General features: G+C 35.9%; 1 protein-coding gene across 1 annotated transcript; it reads right to left on the bottom strand.

The window, feature by feature from the left end:
* Window positions 1–11,654: 11,654 nt before the first annotated feature.
* LOC145032358 (uncharacterized) lies at window positions 11,655–12,728 on the bottom strand. Its single transcript, XM_078981139.1, has 2 exons — window positions 12,194–12,728; window positions 11,655–12,073 (listed from the first exon to the last, which is right to left on the bottom strand). Exons 1-2 carry the CDS (start codon window positions 12,579–12,581, stop codon window positions 11,862–11,864), a joined length of 600 nt encoding a protein of 199 aa, XP_078837265.1. The 5' UTR covers window positions 12,582–12,728; the 3' UTR covers window positions 11,655–11,861.
* Between the last annotated feature and the right edge of the window lie 9,896 nt (window positions 12,729–22,624).

The raw sequence follows: 22,624 nt of genomic DNA, 5'->3' as shown, positions 1-22,624 counted from the left end.
TGATTAGACGATTCTCGGACAGCACTACGGCTTGTAAAAGTAGTATTCTTTGGTAGATTTGGAAGATCTTCACAAAAACCGGCTTCTCACAGGCAGAGCTTCGGCTCGGGAATTTCACTTCTCGGGATCTTCGGGCTTCGGGACTCGCTTCGGGTCTCGGGATGATATCGGGGCTTCAGGGGGTTAAAATAGGGCTTAGAGAGAGTATCGGGAGTGGGAGAGTAAGAGATGAGCAACCAAACTTGGCTGCCTCTTGAATTCTATTTATAGGGAAAAAATTCTAGGCTCACCTCGTGAGCTCGATACGTCATTGTGTTCGTCATGTCCACTTTCCCTGGAAGATGTCCATCATCTGCTCACATCGTGAGCCACTAATGCTCACCTCGTGGGCTCTGACACAACCTTGGGGTTCACACCCCGAACTTTAGAAATTCATAACTTTCACATACGAGCTCCGTTTTCGACGTTCTTTATATCCACACGAAGGCGAGATTATGCTCTACAACTATCGTTTAGACCTTGTAGGCTAATTTTGACTTTATTTTTATTATATTATTTTTAGTAGGTTGCGACAGGAAAACTTCGTTCGAAATTCATAACTCTTTCATTTGAACGTCGTTTTCGTCTATCTTTTCACCGTTGGGATACTATCGATGAGATATTCAATTCTCGTTTAGATTGTTTCGGATAAATATCACTCGATCTCAAATTCGAACTTCAGGTTGTACACTGCTAAGCCGAAACTTCGAAAAATCATAACTTCCTCATACGAAGTCAGATTTTAGCGTTCTTTTCATGCACGCTCTCGGTTTAACGTATTATACAAGTTTTATTTAGATCTCTATGGACAAATATCGCTCTAACATAAATTCACTATTTACGTCGCGTTGTGTCATGCCGGTTCTATCGCGAAACTTCGACATGTCGTAACTTCTTCGTTATAACTCGGATTTCGGCGTTCTTTATATGCATGGAAACCTTGTGACATATACTACAACTTGGTTATGATTATTCATTCTAAGCACTCTTCTATCAAAAAGTTATTTTTGAATCTTATCGTATCTAAATTGACTAGCCCGGATCTACGGGCGTTACATTAGGCTCTTAAAAATCCAAGGAATCAAGCTACAAGAGAAGTATGTGTTCTAAATAGATTTTTGTTATACAAGTACCAATGTTTATATGCTAGTTAGGGAAATGATTTGAAAAATCATTTTACATGTATAATTAGAGAAAACATAGATCCAAAGCATTTAGGGTTGTATGTGCATCTTAAGGTTGTTAGGATTCTCTAAACCCATCACATTCATCCACGCCACTTGATCTACAATCTCATGAATTAGCCTTGTTCATGGCATCATTAATTAATTGCTGATGATTACCCTTCTCAATCCATTACATTACATCCAACAACTCGCTTGAATCCATTGCATACTAAAAGCAAGAAACTTGTCAGACCTGTAAATTCACTAGCAAGACTTGGAATAGAAGGGTCAAACCCGTAAGATGGACTTTCATGCGTTGCTGGAACATTTTTGTCCCAACCCATAACTGAGTTCTTAATTGATTCTGACACCTTCCATTTTTCTATCGTTGTTCATTGCCAGAGAAAACAAAATATACCACCTTCCATTTCTCTTTTTTTCTTTATGTTATCTTTATTGTGTTGCTCGTTAACGATACCTCTCCAGATCCTCTTTTATCGCTATTATACATATATAAACATATATACTCATTATGGAAGATCTGTAACTTAAGAAACGGAAAGGATATGTACATGCGTTGTTTTGGATTCCTCGTGTATGCCCAACGTAGCTGGCCATACACCCTGCGTTCAGTGTAGAGTGGGCTTGGTGTGTTTTTGGGCTTCGCTTCTTCGGGCCACCTTATTAGACCTGTTGCTTGGTCCTTTGGGCCATCTGAGATCAGGTATTGGACTAAGGGAAGTTTTGGGCTTTAGGATAAGGTCCATATGGGTGTTGGATCCAATTTGGAAAATTAGGCCATTAGTGGGCTTTTATGGATTTTGTAGTTTTGGGCTTGGGCTTTAGTTTTGGTTCATGTTGGTCAGGGATTAAATGATTATTTTACCCCAAGTATGGATTATGGATCTTATTTTGGAACACAATTGCTAATTGGGTGTTATTTTAGTATTGATAGTCGGAGGAGTCATCAAGGCAATAGCTAGGGATTTCTTTCAGTGAGCTTCTGCGTTTGAGGTGAGTCTCCTCACTGATCTATGGGTCGAAGGAACCAATGTCGGACCATTTGGTTTATGTATTGTAGAGAATACGAAGGGGTAACCCATGGAAGTTTGTATAAAAAACCAGGAGACGGCTCCTGGCAAACTGTATGCAAGACCAAAGTCTGAACTCTAGCAATTAATTAGTTAACTAGTGTAGATTATATGCTAGTTGTCTTTGTGACACTTGCATTGAAGACCCATAGGTGGCTCCTAGAACTTGTCTGTAAAACCCAGGGTTTTGGCCCCCAGTCTGTCAAGGAAGACCATGAGGAGGCTCGTGGCATAATGGTAAGACAGTGGTTGACACATAGCTCTTTTATTGATTGTTTGGATATGTATGACATGTATGGCTCGTATGATATGTATGTTATGTGGTATTTGGGGAACTCACTAAGCTTTGTGCTTACATTTTGTGGCTTATGGTTTCAGGTACTTCTGGTTCAAAAGGGAAAGGCCCGACTTGATCACAGCGCACACACCTATGTTTTTCCGCAATTTATGATTTTGGAAGTTACTCTGATAATTCTTTTTAATTTGGAATATCTTAATGTTTGGATAAATGAAAATGGATGTTGGAATTTATATATTAAAAATGAAATTTTTACTCTTGCTTTTCGGGATGTTACATGTCATCACTTTGAGTCGCAAGACTCAAAGAAGACATGATAGTGATGATCGACATGGGGACTACAACCCTTGTCAGCAATGGTCAACCGATGGATTATGTTATCAAATGCTTTGGTAGGTTATAACTCAGACCTATGTGTTTGAGGGGAGGAGAGATAGAATTTTCATCAGTCAACATACAGATTGAAGGGATGGTGTTTTCAACGCCAATTATACCCTAGGGAGTAGGGTCCGACTTGATGTTATTAGACTTCATCTTTCAGCAAGGGGATATTAGAGATATGCTTGTTCTGTTGGATCGATGGTAGGGTTAGATGCCATGTTGTGAGCTAAGTTTTCAATCTAGTTTGGAAATGAAAGGGTGTCTCTAGTGAAGATCGAACATATAGTTTTAGATCAGGGCTGGAGGCCTAGTGGGAAAATGATAAATCAAATGTTGGTTCAAGTATCATTAGGAATTGAGGGATTTAAGGCTTTGGATATTCTTTTGGATTATCTAGGTGGCCGTATGTGACATCCCCATTTTCTCGGCCAGAAAAGACCGATTTTGTTTATGCTTTGTAAAAAATCAGAGTACTTCTTTTCATAAAAATGTTGCGGAATTTGTTCCCAGAAAAATACGATAAATACGTTATTAAAACATTTTCGAAGAAACGTATTTTTATTCATCTTAAAACGTTTGGGATGTCATCGTTAATACAGAAACATAAGCATAAACAGAACTTACAATTATTTATACTAGTGATCTACATCTCTTTAAATCTCTCAGTGTAATGTCACTTCATATCGTCACCTGTGATGTAAATAAACTGAGTGGGTCAGGTTGGAAAACCTGGTGAGTACATAGGGTTTTCAACCCACAATAATATAGTTATTATGTTTAAACAATCAAACAATCAACCCAATTACCCATCCCCATTATCTTCTTTTAGTCTTCCCTAAATATATTATCTCAAGGGTCATCTCCTATATCATATTTACTTCTCATCTCCTTACATCGTATTTCCTTATATGATTGTTCCTACGAACTTTACCTAAGGATCATCGCCTACATTGCATAGACAATAATATTTCGGGGATTACTCCCTCAATATGTGTGTAGCAAGAGTTAGGGTATCATCGCATGATTACACAGCCAAAACATCACCTGGACTTGTAAATCATGATAAGGGTTAGTCTATCATCGCATGAATATGTAGCCACAACATCGCCTGGACTCGTACTTCATAATAAGGGTTAGACTATCATCGCATGAATACGTAGTTACAACATTGCCTGAACTCGTAATTCATCACCTACAGGTTACTAGCCTGCTGGTGTTTCCACGGGGTTGTCTATAATAGTCCGTGGTCGCCATCTATACTCTGGTAGATGACTACATCCCCAAAATTGTCGGACAAGGTTGTAGTATCATACATCACCGATTCATAATCACCTATCTATCCTCACCTATTTATCATCAACTTCTTATCATCACCTATCTCTCATTATTTTATTTCATCACTAACCAACTATTTCATCTACTCATGTTTTATCCCAACATATTTGTAGATATAAAATAAATATACACTTTAAATCATTTAAAACATGTATAAATCATTCATCCAGCATAGACAACAAGTATTCAAACAATATGCACACATAGCACGTAATTTATATTAAAATACTTCATATCTATGTGTAAGATGAAAGGGAACTATGCACTCACTTGAAAGGTGGTGACTCAACACTCGGACAGCGCTTCGCTACTCTCAAAACAACTTTCCTTCGATAAAACGTAGTATCAACACCACTAGGGTTTAGTCTACCGATATCCGCGACAAATTAATAGTCTGACTATTATTATTATATAAGCGTTAAATAACACTCAATATAACTCATAATAATAGCCCAAATAATTATTTTCAGGTCCTAATAATGTTACTATAATTAATTAGAAGCTATATTAAAACTAGCGTAGGCATAGCTCACTTACAACGGGTTTTACGCAAAACCGGGCTTCGCTGGAGCAGCGTTTCCCGAGCCGAAAGGCTCTTTTCTCGGAGCCTTCGGGCGCTCCAGGGCTTCCGCCTCGTGCTAGGGAGTTACCCTAGGCTTTAGGGGGTTAGGGAGGCTTAGAGAGAGAGTTTAGAGAGAGAAAGAAGGTTTGGGAGGTGTGAAGAGAAGGCTAGACCCGACACCTCTATTTATAGTGAAAAAACCTGATGGAATCGCCGATTCTGAGTCATGACTCGCCGAGTTGGTGCATGTGGCACCCTTCTGGTGGTGCCACGTGTCCAATTCTGGTGGTGCCACGTCACCCCTATCGCGTATCAGCCTTCAAACTTAGAAAAATCATAACTTTCGCATACGAGCTCCGTTTTCGACGTTCTTTATATCCACGCGTAGGTAAAATCAAGATATACAACTTTCTTTTAGACTTCATCAGCTAATTCTCGACTGATCTCAAATTTAACAGTAGGAGGCGTTTAGACTGTTAAATGACCGCGAAGAATTCATAACTCCTTCATACGGACTCCGTTTTCGTCTGTCTTTTTACCGTTGAGTTCCTATTAATGAGATCTTCAACTCTCATTTAGGTCACGTAAGCCAAAAACCGCTCGAACTAAAATTCGAGTTTCGGGTCGTGCACTGCTAAGCCGAATCTTAGAAAAATCATAACTTCCTCATACGAAGTCAGATTTGGGCGTTCTTTTTATCGATGCTCTTAGTTTAACATATTATACGACTTTCGTTTAGATTGCTAAGGATAAATCTCGCTCTATCGTAAATTCACTATTTACGCTTCCCGGTGCCTTGCAGGTTTTGCCGTAAAACTTCGACGGACCATAACTTCTTCGTTATAACTCAGATTTCGGCGTTCTTTATATGTACGGAAACCTTGTGACATATTTTACAACTTGGTTAAGATTATTTATTCTAAATAATCTTTTGTTGAAAAGTCGTTTTCGACCCCTATTGCCTCTAAATTGACTAGCCCGGATCTACGGGCGTTACACCGTAGAGCATTTCAGAAGTGGTAGGAGGGTCATATCAAACATGACTGTGCATTAAGAAAATAAGGCTCTGCTTCCTCTGAAACCAAATAGGTAATGTTCAAGTTGTTTGTCTCGGGTGATCAGGAAAGGTAATTTGGGGGCTAGCAACCATCATTGTTGCTAGTATGTTTTGTGGTCTTTTGATATGCTCTTTATTCTTACATAATGGTAATGATTGGATTGCTTTTAAACTCTCGAGCTAGCTATTCGATAGGATCAGTGGTTGTTGGTAAGAGGAGTACTGACATAATGTTAGGTCTGTTAAAGTTGCTGCTAGAACATCAACATGAGGTTCTTGAGTTTATGAGAAAAGAGAGATGGTATGCCAGTTACTACAAATGTAGGTTTTGGGCACACAAAGTTTGGTTCTTAGGATACTTTGTCAACCAAAATGGTATCTTGGTCGACTCGGTCAAGATCGAGGCAACATTGCAGTATGAAGCTTGGGCTCAAGTGAAACGACCCAAAAATTTTCATTTTTCAATATAATCAAACCATAATATAAGTGTTATAACGTAAATCATACGCGGTGTATCCCTAAAACATAATAAAATACGGTGCGGAAGATTGTATCATACTACATTAATTCCAAAATATCAAAAAGTTATCCCCAGGACAAAAGCTGTGTTGTAGTGTGTGTGCGATGCTGTCACCCCGAGCTCTTCCCTTTGCTTGCGGAAGTACCTGAAACCAAAACTGAAACTGTAAACACGAAGCTTAGTGAGCTCCCCCAAAATACCACATACCATACAATAACATATAAACACATATTGGGCCTTGCCCACTGCATCGGGCCGAAGCCCGGAAACTGCATCGGACCGAAGTCCGGAACTGACTGGGACCTTGTCCCCTGCATCGGACCAAAGTCCGGAACTAACTGCATCGGACCAAAGTCCGGAACTAACTGCATCGGACCGAAGTCCGGAACTGACTGGGACCGTGTCCCCTGCATCGGACCGAAGTCCGGAACTGACTGAGCATAGCATAGCATATCATCTAACATGAACAAATATACTGCATACTGCATCGGGCCGTAGCCCGGAACACATAACATAAAACACATAACACATGGCGCATAAATCCTGTCTGAACCACGAAGGCATCAAACATACTAACTACTACATCGGACCGAAGTCCGGAAACTACTGCTAACTGGACGGGCCGGCATTGTGGCCTTAGACCCGTCCTTACTGGAGGGAAACTCACCTCGTAAGCTAGCTGATGAGTGTGTGGCTCGGAAAGCTAACGGCTGCTGCTCCTGAATCTCCTCGGCTACAAATCCATAAACACACTCAATCAAATACTAACACTACACTTGGGGGGTAAAATGACTCTTTTACCCTTGGTCAAAGTCAACTCACTCTGGGCTGACTCGCCGAGTCCTAGTCTCATCTCTCAGCTCTACACGCTGCTACTCGTCGAGTGTGGCATCGACTCGACGAGTACCCTCTGGATCCAAGAACTCAGACAATCTTCATCCGACTCGCCGAGTCGTATGAACAGACTCGACGAGTTGTTCTTGATCCCCAAGAAGATTGCCTTGGACTCGCCGAGTTGTATGAACAAACTCGCCGAGTCCTTCCATCACTGAGTCTACTCTCAACTCGCTGAGTCCACTCCCTAACTCACCTCGTCCACTCGACACTGATAAAACTGAAGAACTCGGGACTCGCGACCCAACTCGTCGAGTCGTTCTTCCGACTCGCCGAGTCGCCGCCATGCAACTGATTTTTACTTGATTTTGTTTGAATCCAATGCATACAATTGATAGATCTGAGTCCAATAAGCTGTTTTACCACGTAAAGTTTCCAACTTTACGTGCACAACCTCATGAATAAGGGAAATAAGGCTAAAAGATGCATAAAATGGGTAGATCTATGGCTAACATGCAATATAACCCCAAAAAGACAGTAGATCTGGGCTCTACAACACCCCAACAATCAGATCCATAGATATATCGACTTAATAAGACGTTCATGCAAGTGAAAGGCTTGAAACAAGCACCAACTAGCACTTAGGAGAGCCCTAATGGAAGTTTAAAGCATAATATGAGATGGAACTCCGAAAATACCTCAATAAACTCTGATTTGGCCTTGGATCTTTGCACTACAACCCTTCTCCTTGCTTCTTCCTTCTTCTCCTTCTTCACACCTTCACAAAATGGCACCAAAACACATATAAGCTCCTCAATGGAGGTTTGGGGCTCTATCACTGCGTTCACAGGGTGAGGGAGGCGAGAATGGGGGCTATAGGGTGGTATAAATAGTGGGCAACCCGGGGATTTTAGGGTTTCACCCAGACAGATGGACTCGCCGAGTCAGGGATATGGACCCGTCGAGTCCCCGGCTCACGCGTGCCCTCAGACGCGACCCGACTCGGCGAGTCAGGCTAGAACTCGCCGAGTCCCTCTAGAAAACTCACTATAATTACCAATAAATCAACATACCGGGAACGGGTCGTTACATCAAGGTATTAAGTTGTTTTTAAGTTACTGGAACATGAAAGACGAGGCGTGTTTTCTAAAGTCGCGACACGCCTTTTTGGTTATTTAGATGCGCGCCAGTTTTGTGAGAAATACCCGACTATTTTGTCATGAAGTGGGAGTGGGGCACCCATGAGAGGGTACAATGTGCCTAGTTGACCAAAGGTTAATTTTTTGACCGTTGACTTGTACCATTGGCAGTTGATTTCTTGATCAGTTTGACTTTTGGTCAAATTTATGGGTTTGGAGCTATAGACTAAGGTTTAGTCTCTTTGATCTGGTGAGTTTTCTCAGTATAGTATGTAGGACATGGGGTGTCAAAGTAGGATTGTTGTCTTTATGACTCTTGTTAGTATGTTTATATGTTTGTTGGGTGGGGCCCGTTTATATGCTTGTTGGGCAGGGCCCGTTGATATGTTTTGTTGGGCGTGGCCCATTATTAAGGACAAGATCCATTATTTAGGATGGGCCCATTATTTAGGATGGGGCCCATTACTTAGTGTGGGGCACATTATTCAAGACGGGGTCCATTCCTCAGGGCAAGGACCATTATTTAGGGCAGTGTCCATTACTCAGGATGGGGCCCATTACTCAGGGTGGGGTCCATAATTCAGGGAGTGGCCTAATTTTATGTGATGTATGTGGTTCTCAGGGAACTCACTAAGTTTTGTACTTACTGTTTTAAGTTTAAATTGTTTCAGGTTTTCTAGTATCACACGGAAGGGTGCAGCTTGATTGACTCACATTCATTGGAGATTTCTGCATTTAGTAACTTTTATGTTTATACCCTGATTAATATTTTGGAACAAATGGTATATTTAGATCTTTGAAGTTGGAATTGGAACAAATGCTTTTAATAATAAATGAAAATTTTCTGTGAAATTTGGGACGTTACATTATCGTTGGACATCCCCACCCAAAATGGTTCTACATATAACATTTAAATTACAATGTATCCAGAATAATAAAGGTGATACAAGATTGTAACCTAGACCATCATTTATAATCAAATTCTCATGTTATTAGACCTTCATATATACATACCATGAAAGGGACCATAGGGTTCCCTCCACCTCACTCTCATCTCCTTCCACCTCAACATGATCTCCCTTCCATAGCAAAGTGGGTATACTTCTTACAGTGAGAATAAGACATGTAAGAGAGAAGAAGAGAGAAAAAGAATGAAGAAGAGAGACATGATTGGTCATGGTGGGTTATCACCGGCAACACGAGATGCCACGATCGTAACTCCAGGTCATCACCACGAGACCTCCATAGTGAAGTGAATGGTGGTTAACCTCCTCCAACTCATCACCATGAAACCTTCTTGCTACCCATACGAAAAGCTTACCACTAATAAATAAAATCAATGATAAATTAAATGTCCTATTTTTTTTTTTCTTTCTATACATCCTTCTACCATTTTTAGATGTTGATAATTATAATAAAAAATCATTAATTTTATTAAACAAATATTATCATCTTAAATGTGTATAAAAGCGGTAATAAAAAAATGGAAAAACTACAATAAAGTTCCTACATATTGGGCTCATAATCGATTTAGTTTTTATATATTTTATTTATTCAATTAAGTTCCAAATACCGGTAACCATATTCAATTTAACCATTTGACCCGGTCAACAGGTCATCAAACTTTCAAAAATTACATTTTTAGCCCAATTTCAAAATTTATTACAAATTTTGTCAAAAATTTACACTTTTGGCCCAGATTTTAAAATTTGTTACAATTTTGGTCCAAACTTTACCCTTTTTGCCCAAATTTTAGAATTTTATTATGAATTCATCATAACTTTAGTTTTCTTTACAACTTTTTATCTTAAAAAAATTGTTTCTAATATGTTTTTTCTTTATAAAATCAGATTTATACAAATAAAACGTATTTTTACTTAAAAATCTTACATTTTCTATATAAAAACTTTTTTTTAAAAAGGTTTTTGTATATGAAATATCTAGTTATAAAAATAAATATTTATTAAGTATATAAATATATACAAATCGGTTTTTATATAAAATGTATTTTACAAAAAAATGAATACAAACACTTATTTTATATATATTTTTTTATAAAATCGTGTTTGTTTATATTTTTTTATAAAAAAAAAGTTTGAATAATTTTTTATATAATACGTCTTTGTATACATTTTATAAAATGTATACAAACAAATTTTTATAAAATATATATAAACACATATTACATAAAAAATTATTTAAAAACGTTTTTATAATATGTATAGAAACACGATTTTATAAAATGTATACAAAAATGTATTATATAAAAAAATTTAAACACGTTTTTATAAAAAAATATAGATACACACCTATTTGTGTGCATATATATATATATATATATATATATATATATATATATAAATATATAAAGGTGACAGACGTTTGTATACATTTTTTTATTGTAAAATATGTTTTTGTATATATTTTTTTATAAAAACGGATTTGTATATATTTATATACTTAATAAATATATATTTTTATAACTAGATATTTCATATACAAAAACTTTTAAAAAAAAGTTTTTATATAGAAATTATGAGATTTTGATGTGAAAATATGTTTTTTTTTTTTTTTTTTTGTAAATATGATTTTATAAAGAAAAAACATATTTGAAACCATATTTTCAGAAAAAAAGTTATAAAAAATTTAAAGTTATGATGAATTCATAATAAAGTTGTAAAATTTGGGGAAAAAAGGTAAATTTTGGATAAATTTTATAACAAAATATAAAATCTGGACCAAAAGTGTTAAATTTAGATCAAATTTGTAATAAATTTTCAAATTTTGGCCAAAAATATAATTTTTGAAAGTTGGATAATATTTTGACCAGATTAAAAGGTTAAATTTAATACGATTAACGGTATTTGAAAATTAATTGATTAAAAAAATATATAGATACTAAATCGCTTATGAGATCAATATGTAGGAACTTTATTACAGTTTTCCGTAAAAAAAATTGATGGATTTATGAATTTTGGAAATCAATCTTTAAGGCATGAAAGCATGATCTAAAGGCTAAAATCAATACTTTAATATCTTCATTTAAAGGCTAAAATCAATATTTTAATATTCATTTAATGATTACCACTTGTCAGCAAATGACCATAACGTTGATATTTACGAAAGATCGAGAATAGATTCAATTTGAAATGGTAGTAATCATATTGTGGAATCTAGCAACTGTCAGCAGCCACAAGTAAAACACTAAATATTCCAAAATGAGAAAACGAGGTGAAATAAAAATAATTTAAGCACATAACTATAATACAAGTTCGATATATAAATAAAAATATAAAATGAAATTACTCCACTACTATACAACAATTACAAGCCTAATCATCAACATTCTTATCTTCATGAGAACTTGAAATGGTTGTGTTTATCAACCCTAAAACAAAAATAGTAGAATCGATTGAGAATCTATATATATGACTATTATTTACTGCAAGAAGTTCATGAATCGAAGCCAACCTACACCACTTTTCGCTACTAATTTATCTGCTTCATTCGAGCAAGTAGAAGATGTCGCATAGTCAAATCGGAGTCTACCATCGTCATCACCGTTTCCGGCGGCGGCGACGGCAGGTTGTTTAGGGCAGAGAAAGAAATTCCTTGAACCCAACTCGATTAACTTTTCATCTGGATCCAAACCTGTCGATCATCGATTTGTTAGAAATCAATCACTTGTAAGCATCAACAATCACTTATATGAAGTAAAAGCAATCGATGCGTAATTAGCTGAATCAATGAAAGAGAATTCAATTAGCTTACTTTCTAAGCTAAATTGAGAGTAATGGAGACCGAAACCAGAAGGATCAAGTGACAGTAAGATCGGTCGTCTTCCTTCTTTAACATATTGCCGTATAGCGGCGGCGACAAGGTCATTGACAGTCGACTCCGGCGAAATCAGAACCTGCAATGGACCTAAGCTTCTCTGTACCGTCACGTTAAGCAGTAGCTTCGTCAGCTTCTGACGCACCATCTCTACCGGCGGAGCAACCCTACCGGTCCCGGAAATCAAATCCGGCACCGTTCTCGGCCTCCGTAGTTTTCCTACCATTTCTTCAGCAGACTGACCGTGAAACGACATAGCTTTCACTGTTAATCTCCCCTTGTTGTTCTTTTCTTGGTTTTTCCGGCTATTCTTCTTCGTCAACATAATCAAGGCAAATGCTTCTATAAGTAAAGAACAAACCACCAATTTCTGATCAACGTCTTTGTGTCGGTCACCAGAGGTGAGCGGCGGCGATAGGCGAGGTCAAAGGTTTGTAGTTCATAACAAGGAATCGGAAGAATGGTAAGTGATGAGAGAAAATGGGGAAGTGATGAGTTTGAAAGAACGTGGAGACGTGCGTTTATATTGTGTGGAAGATGGCGGGGGATAAGGAGGTTTGTTCCGAGAAGGCATCGACAAGTTTACGTTCAAGTGGAGGAAGGTTGGTTACCGGTTATTTCCGGTAGATGTAGACAATGATTAGACCTTTTAGTTCAATGTGGAATGTTTGATAACTTGCTATAGACAGTTCGAGCAGTATTTATTAGACCGGAAGGAGTGAGAGTAGGAAATCCTTTCCTCATTTTTTTTTTATTAAATAAAATTAATTTTTTTTGTTATAAATTATAACTTTTAAATTAATACTAAACATAAAATTTAATTAAAATAAAAAATATTTCATTAATTAAAATAAAACTTACATTAAACCTAAAATTTAAAAAAGTAGAAAATTAAAAAAAAAAAAACATACACACAAACTAAAAATCAAACAAACCAACAACGACCTGCGGAAAATATTTTTTCAGAATTTTTTCTCTCTTCTTTATCACGAGCTTGAGAGCCGGTCTCGAAAGATGATCGACGTTTTCCATCAAAAACTTCATGTCTTCCATTTCTTGTCTCTCCGTCCGCTCCTTTTTTCTTGTTTCTTTTTTTTTTCTTTGTCCAAAGCCAAACGTTCGAAGAAATTTAGATTATATTGATCAAACGATGATGTTATCTTCCGCATTTCGTCAATGTTAATGCTGAAATCAGACGCACTCGAAGAAGTCCCTTTTCCCTTTCTCTTCACTTTGTCCCTACCCATTGGGCGTTTAATTTCTTCTAGCTCGAGTTTGTCGTCCTGATTTAAATCTAGACCGACCCGAGCATAGGAGGAGGTTGTGTAACCACTAGAACCCGTTTTCGTTCGCTTTGATTGTTGGACTCCAAAACTAAAATCCCGCTCGTATTTTTTCCACCTAGGACTTCAGACCAATAATTTCCAACAATCGTGCCACTTGAATGGTTTTCCGACTACCTCAAAGTAAAACTGCAACGCTTCTTGAACGTCGCATTGGCCGTTTTTTCGTTGGGTTTTTAGATTATTGTACAACTCGTTAATTTTTTAAACCTTCTTTGCTATTTATCGAAACTTTGAATTAAGTTGATGTTTCATACGGTAGTCGTCACATTTTTCTAGCTCCTCTCGAAATCGTTCTAAAATGCGAAACCAAAAATGTTCTCCCGGTTGTGCGTATCCCGGAATCGAATCTTCAGAAATATTAACCAAAGCTTTGACCAAAACTAGCTCTTCGTGTGGAACTCATGTTGTCGGCTTTTGTCTTCCCGGTTGTGTGACACCCTCGCGCGCTTGTTTTTTCCCTTTACGTCTTTGTGGTGGTGGTGTTGGTTGAGTTTCGGGAACCATGTCTTCTTCTTCCGCGTCATCCGATTCATCGACAAGTTAGTGTTGTTGTTGGGTTTGGGTTTGAGTTTCAGTTTGAGTTTGGGGTTGAGGCTGATTTGGCGATTGTTGATCCGGAAACACAACAAAGTTTGAAAACATTTGGAACTTGCATCGGGTAATATTGGCCAACATTTTGGTATTGGAATTATAGTGGGGATTGAATGAAAGTATCGAGTTGGGGCGGTAAACTCCTTGCGGGGATGAATCGATAACAAAAATGTTGCGAGGAAGGATTTCTATACTCGAACCATGACTTTTTTTCCTTCGATTGGAAGTTGGGATTTGATTGTCGGGATTCATATTTTTTGTTGATATAAAGTAGAGAGAATAGAGGATAATGTGATGTTTTTTAGTTATATGTATGTATTTATAATAGTGGTAAAAGGATTAAAAAAAACAAATAAAACCACAAGTAGCCGTTATAGCAAAAAAAAAAATGGTCGGCCTATCACAGCAAGAGAGAGAGAGAGAGAGAGAGACCCCTCTCCGTTTCCCGCGCCGACGGTGCGGTGTTCCGCCGAGTGGGAAGCTACCCGCTTCTATTCCCTACGCCCGCTCCCTTCGGCCTTATCGGTAATTTACAATCAATATATTTTTGCAAAAATTTTTATACTTTTTTTTAGAACGTAATTATTTATTTATTTATTTATTTTTTATAGACAACGTTTTTTGTGATAGGAATCTTAAAAAACTACTTTTACAACATTAAAAAGTTTCATAAAACTACTTTTAGAGTATTAAACTAGACAAAAAGAGTTTTATATTGAAATGTATTTTAGAAAAAAAAAAATGGGTGTAACGACGAAAGAAAAATGACTTATTTGTAACCAATTTCGTTATGAATAATTCATTAAAATGCAAGCACACTGATAAAGAAATAATTATTTGTGGAGTTTCGCTTTAATTTGTTATGTTTTCGAAAATATTAAGAAAATAGTTGAATTTATCTTTTTTCTTTAAATTATCCATTACAAAACTTAGAAGGCCCAACTTATTCACAGTTTTACATAATGATTATTTATAAACACAGAGAAAAGTACGTATTATCAAATTTTATACAAGAATTCTATCAAAAAAAATTGCTTCCATTTATGAAATGTTGGTTTTTAGGAATGGGTTAGTTAAAAAAATTAAATATAAAGGTCTAAATATTTAAGAACTTTAGATTTACAAGAAGAAATAAGAAAAATAATGAATTATTAAAATTGATTTTTTTTTTATCTTTTAAAAGTAAATAAATAAACAAAATAAACTAATGATATTTAATTTGAGAATTTTGAAATAAAAATGTAAGTCCATTAATGAAATTGATATTCTTTTATTACTACATTTATTGTAATTATTATATTAAAGTATTATGTGAAATTTATTAAAATAAAAAAACCCATAAAATAACATGTAGAAAATAAAATATTTCAAAATAACCACAAAATTACATTTAGCAAATTGAAAAAAAGTATAATATGTGGCAAAAAAAAAACATTCATCTATTAGAGTAGATAATGTTTTTTAACAAAACACAAGTGTTTGAGAAGAGAATGTGTAACATCCCAAAATTCAAGGCTAAAAATTTCGTTTTTAAATAAATTATAACATAAAAATCATCGGTATAAAAACATTCATAATGATATCTCATGTCACAATCGATATTCAATAATCCAAAACATTTCGCCATAAAAACCAATTTGTCAAAAGTAAAATAAATCATAGTACACTCCCAGGAAACTCCATGCGGAAAACATGTGTGTGTGTGATGCGCTGCTACACGGCCGACTCCTTCCCCTTAGACGAAGAGGTAGCTGAAACCAAAACTGAAACTGTAAGCACGAAACTTAGTGAGTTCCCCCACCATACCCATAGCACATAATCATAGGTATCCTTCAACCAGTAACCGAGAGCTACCCTCCCCTTCGGTATCTTTCAACCGGTAACCAGGAGCTACCCCCCCCCCCCCCATTCGGTATCTTTCAACCGGTAGTCAGGAACTATCTTCCCCTTCGGTATCTTTCAATCCGTAACCGGGAGCTACTCTCCCCTCCGGTATCTTTCAACCGGTATCCGAGAACTAGTCTCCCCTTCGGTATCTTTTAGCCGGTATCTGGGGACTATTTCACCCATACCTCTATCACATATTACATGTCATAACATATTGGTTTCATGATAACATACATAGGCATACTGAGTCACGTAATAACATATCATAAGCATACAACTATACATACGTGGGTTTTGTCCACCCCTTCGGTATCTTTCAACCGATAATCGTTTTCGGTATCTTTCAACTGGTAACCAAGGGCTAGCACGCCCTACTACTACTAACACATACTCAGTACAGATATAGCAACCATATAATTATCACAAAGATAAGAATCTCACGCATAATCACCCACTGGTGGGTCGACATTGGTGCCGTAGACTCACCCCTACTGGAAGGTAACTCACCTCGTAAGGCTGACTGCTGAAAAGCTGATCGACAGATGTCTGATTGTTGATAACTGTTCTTAGGGTAAAATAACTATTTTACCCCTGACCAGGTCAAAGTCAAAGTCAACTTCCAGTTGACCTGACTCACCGAGTTGGGCCTCCAACTCGTCGAGTCACTACCATTCATTTCTCCTTCTTTACACTTCTACTCGTCGAGTTTAGCAATGACTCGATGAGTTCTCCTTCTAAAACAACCTCGAATGAACCTTCATCCGACTCGCTGAGTTGTAAGAACAACTCATAAGGTTCATCCTCGTCCTACAAACAAGTCCTGTCCTTGACTCGTCGAGTTGTATGAACAACTCGTCGAGTTCACCTTCAAAAGTTGGGCAATTGCCTTGGACTCGCCGAGTCTGCTCATGCACTCGTCGAGTCCTATGAACTCCAGGTCTATGACTAAGTCCAATACATTGGGTCACTCCCTTGGACCCTCTAAAACCCTTCTAACACTCAATTGGGTTCCTTAGAACCCTAACAGAAAAGGGGAGTCAAGCCTCGGACTCGCTGAGTCCCAAGAACGACTCGTCGAGTCGAGGTTGTCGAAGTCTCATTTCTCGATTTCTGATGTACAAAACTTGTCCAAATGATAGATCTAGGCTCCTAAGATCGATCTAGCACGTAAAGTTATGAACTTTACGTGCATGCATGGGACTATGAGATAAAAAGACCCTAAAAGAAGCTCTTGAGTTGCATGGGGCTTTCCATGGTGCAAAGGCAGTCCCTTTCTACCTTCTAACTCCTTAAGGAGCCTGGATCTGAAGCCTCAACGCCCAACCATGCTTGCAATCATGGTTGGTCACCACGAATGGCTTATAAAAGCCCTAACCCCAAAAGGGATCTAATACAAGATGGAGTAAGGTGTCGACTTTATACCTTCCAAGAACTGTAGATGATGCATAAGTTTGACTCCTCTGTCCAACCTCTTGGTTCGTCAAGCTCTTCCTTCCTTCTTGCCTCCACAAACCACCAAGAATCACCAAAAAGGCCTTTAAATCTTCACAACATGATTAGGGTTCTGTATGGAGTGTTCTAGGAGCATAAAGGGGCGATGGAGGTTGTATAAAGTTGCTTAAATAGGGTGCAAACCCTCAGATTAGGGTTTTGCCCAGCCAGAGTCTACTCGTCGAGTCTTGCCGCCGACTCGACGAGTCCGCCACTTAACCCCCGGGTCCAAACCGCTACTACTCGACGAGTTGGACCATCAACTCGCCGAGTCTCAGTCCAAATTGCGAAAAAAAATACTTGAATGAAATACATACCATGAACCGGGTGCTACAGAATGCTCCAAAATATTATTAAAATAAATGTATTTTGAGAACAAAAACGCTCAAATATCTTAAATTCTAAAATATATTTTTAAGATAATAATTTTTATAAAATTGGTCTCCATTTAACAATATTAACCGTATATTTAAAGTGTAAAGAAAATGAAAAAAAAAATTAAAATCTATTTATATAAACAGCATTGTATAATAATTTAACATTGTATAAATATGATTAAGATAAGCTCAGTAGGATTGTCAAACATAGGGGTGAGCATGATAACCGAAAAACCGAACCAAAACCAAATTAATCGATATAACTGAACCATAATAACCAAACCATTTTAAAAATGTTGGTTCGGTTTCTAATTTTTGTTAACCGATAACTTACGGTTCAGTTATGATTTTATAGATTAATTGAACCATTATTAACCGAACCGCTAACTTTATATTTTAATATACAAAAATTATAGATTATATATAAAATAATATATTCAAACTTATTTACGACCCATTAAATTTTCAAAATACAATTTGTTAATCATTTCTTATCGGAGACGAACGAACCATCAAACCATCAAATGTTGATCATGCAGACACACACAATCTTCCAATCATACATTGAGTTAGATTATTGATTAATGTTGTAATTCCTAATCGGATAATTCTAGAATTTATAAACACTATTCACAATTAGTTTAATCTTCACAATCATAATCCTAATCACCAGACGATGGAAACGTCCGGGGGCTTGGGTGACTTCATTTTTGTAGTATCATCATAGTGTATATAATTAAAACAAAACATCATCATCATCACACATGCAATATTACAACTGTCATTGTTTACATCGAGTATTGTATTTCAATATTACATGCCAAAATATCCAAAATATGGTGATAACAAAACACAACAAAATATCTAGGTATTCTTGCTGACCAACCTGCTCAACGATTTCCTGAGAATAAAAGTTAATTTGAAAAGGTCAACATATATAATGTTGGTGAGTTTATAAGCGTGTTTGAGTAAAATGTTTTGTATTACATTGTAAACACCAGAAAATCCGATATTTGCCGAAAAACAGTTTGAAATGTTTGTGTCAAATCTTGTATTAATGCATGTGTGTTAATGTTTGTGAGTGTATGAAGTGAATGATCCCAGACAACCCTATGTTGTCTGCTTATAAAACGTTGTGATCTCAACACCCTAAGACTGAGTACTAGTAAGTGTATGTTACCGTGTTATCAACTGAAGTTGTATTCCATAAATTTTATAATGAAGTTAATTCCTCTAAGTGTATCGTTATAACCATATTTGATAATGACAATTCCACCTGTCATGACGTTTTTTGGATGCTGACGTGTTTAAGGTAAGGTTTGTCACCCTAGACTGACTTAGTCTAGCTGTAGCGAACATCTTAGGTGTGTGGTTTCACCCCCGTATAGATTTATACACAAACTATAGGCTACAGTTGTATACTTGATAGGTGCCAAACGAAGTGTCTCACAAGATCCTTAACTAAATTTATGCGAATATGAAATTGCACATTGTATATTGTTTCCGTGTAAGAATTTAGTTTTCAAAGCCCAATGAGTACATATATGAATGTGTGAAGTCAACAAACATGTAAATGAAGTAATGAACCATGAAGGCCCAATAAACATGTAAGGTATATTCTAGGCCTAATAAACATGTAAAAGAACAACTAAGGCACACTAAACATGCAAATTACATTTCAGGCCCACTAAACATGTAAAAAGGACAACGAAGGTCCACTAAACATGTAATTATATTCCAGACCTAATAAGCATGTAAATGACGTAATTGATCCATTTATTGTTACGTTGGTTGTTAGGTTTAGTTGTTTACCAAAATGACATAAAATGCCCACTTTTTGTAAAAAGATATTTTTGGTCCTTAAAACCGAAAATTTACAATTAAGACACATTTTTAGTAAAATGACACTTTAGGTCCTTTAAAACCAAAAGTTTACATTTAAGGTCTTAATTCGCGTGAAATAACATTTTTAACCCACTTTTGTCAAAAATAACACTTTTGGCCTCAATTTTAAGAAAATTGACATTATCGGCCCAATTATGAATAAATTTATCTTTTTGGCCCAAGATTTAATAATTTTACATTTTCAGCCCTTTTTAACCGAAAATTTTCATTTTTGTCTCAACTTTGTTTAAAATGACACTTAAGTCCACAAAAGCCCAAAAATTTACAAATTTAGCCTAAAACCGTGAAAGCCCAAAATGAGGCCCGTTTGTGAAAGTTTACACTTTTAGCCCTTACAAAATTATAAATACTATAGGGATCCATATTTATTCAAATAAAGCCTTTCAAAATCGTGAGTTATGTTTAAATACTTCACTTTTTGGTTATTTTGTCATTTTTGAGCCTCTTATGCAATTTTTCTTAGTTTAGACAACCTTGAAATGTTCCAAACCATTTCTTGGCATAATAAGTTGTATCAATTGTTGTGTTTTATAAAAATCTTCATACTTTAGCATATTTTAGAGTTTATGAAGCCTATAACACATAATCACAACAAATAACATGAAAACCAAACAAAATCATGCATATACGCATAGATCTACACAAAAAAACTTGTATTCTCCCCCATAACATAGTAAAAACCAAAAATAGGGGGTATGAACTCACATTGGTTTGATGATTTCGGTTGTGGTGAATATAATAGAGAGATCTTGACCCTAGTAAGCTTTCTTGAGTAGATTTTGAACTTAGGAGGTTTCTAAGGAACATAAATCACAATTTTAGGATGTTAATGAGTGAAAGATTTATCACATGATGAAGTTAAACACTAGAATAAAACGTATCTTACCAAATGATGAACCTTGATGATGTATTCTTAAGTACACACACAAGCATACACGAAATTTTGGAAGAATAAGGGAGGTTTCTTTGAGAATTCTTAGAGGAGTTTACAGGTTGAAATGGTTGAAGTGTGGGTAGTGGTGTAGGCTCTTATGGCCATAAGTAAAGAGAGGAAGAGAGAAAAGAGAAGTGAGATGTGATGGAGCATGGAGCATGCAAGTATGAGATTTGTCTAGATAATTGTTGTGTAATTGCATGGAAATTCACTAAACAAACATGAGGTGTCAAGCCTTAATCCACTCCTTTGTTTATTTTTTTATATAACCGAGAATGAGGGGGGAGGAAAAGCGAAAGAAAGGTTTAGGCCATTTTTGAATATATTCGAAATTATGTGGCCCAAATATAAAAGTTTTCGGCCCATTGGGCCCATCTGAGGGTTTAAGGCCCAATAAGGTTCAAGAAACCATTTACGACCCATTAAGGCTCATGACAACAAAGTGAGACATTTTAAACCCAATAAGGCCCATGAGAAGTCTTATGGCCCAAAATGCTATAGTTTAATGAATGTGGTATATTTAAGTCCCAAATAGGGTTCCTTGACCCAAAATAACCAAATTGAGAGTTTACTGGCCCATTAGGCCCAATAAGAGGATCTTGGTCCATTAGAGTTTGAATCGAGATATTAGAGTTTTAAACCCGCAGTTGAGTATATGAGATGTATTGAATTATGTTTTGAACTTTGCGCATGAGTTTTGATTCAAATGATTGATTTTGAATGAGCATAGTACGTGACATCAACTTAGATTACAAATTATACAAGAGTTGATTTACATGAAGACAAAATTTCCTAGCCGAAAATGCTAGTTGTGACACACACCGTTAATCCTAATCGAATATTATGATGACTTTATAGTCCTGTTCGAAAGATATTTTTACTTTATCATCAAGACTTCTAGATAAGTTAAGTTTTTGGTTCTTATTGACTTTGTGATATATTAAGAATGTATTTTACTTTTTGAATTTTTGACTTTTTTTATTTACTTTTTTTTTAACTTAATCACATTTAATGTATATGAGTGATTGTATTTTTTTTATCCAGATAACACATAATATGAATGTTTGCCTATTTTATTTTATAGTTTATGATTTAATCACATTGAACGTATATGAATGTTTGACTTTATTTTAATGTTAATATCAATTATCAATATATGAAATTATTTATTTCAATTTTGTTTAATGTTTTATATTTTTATTGAATGTTTTTTATTTTGAATATAACTATGTGTTATCTTACTCTGAGTATCCAAGGTGCACATTTTATTCTCTTACTATAAGTTAGGTTACAAACATTGGCACCGATGACTTTTTTGTATTCACTTTTCAATTTTTATGCCAATATATTTTCACCATTTATATTATTTTGAACATTCTGGTTAACCAATATTAACCATTAACCAAAATCGTTAACCGAAAAAAACTATTAACCTTAACCAATATTAACCGTACCCAATGGCTATCAAAATGCATTAACCAATCATAATGATTATGGTTTGGTTTTGACCAATAACCGAACAAAACCGATCCTTACACACCCCTAGTTAATATTTTTAAATGGAGACCAATTTTATAAAAATTATTCTCTTAAAAATATATTTTAGAATTTAAGATATTTGAGCATTTTTGTTCTCAAAATACATTTATTTTAATAATATTTTGGAGCATTTTGTTCTCAAACACTTGTGTTTTGTTGAAAAACAGTATCTACTCAAATAAATGAAGGTTTTTTTTTGCCACATATCACACTTTTATTCAATTTGTCAAATGTAATTTTGTGGTTATTTTGAATTAATTTCTTTTCCACTTGTTATTTTATGGGTTTTTCTATTTTA

The sequence above is a fragment of the Lactuca saligna genome, chromosome 2 (genome assembly GCF_052625555.1).
Source record: "Lactuca saligna cultivar CGN05327 chromosome 2, ASM5262555v1, whole genome shotgun sequence".
In the NCBI taxonomy this organism is placed as follows: domain Eukaryota; kingdom Viridiplantae; phylum Streptophyta; class Magnoliopsida; order Asterales; family Asteraceae; genus Lactuca; species Lactuca saligna.
This window is presented reverse-complemented; position numbering and strand designations above follow the sequence as displayed.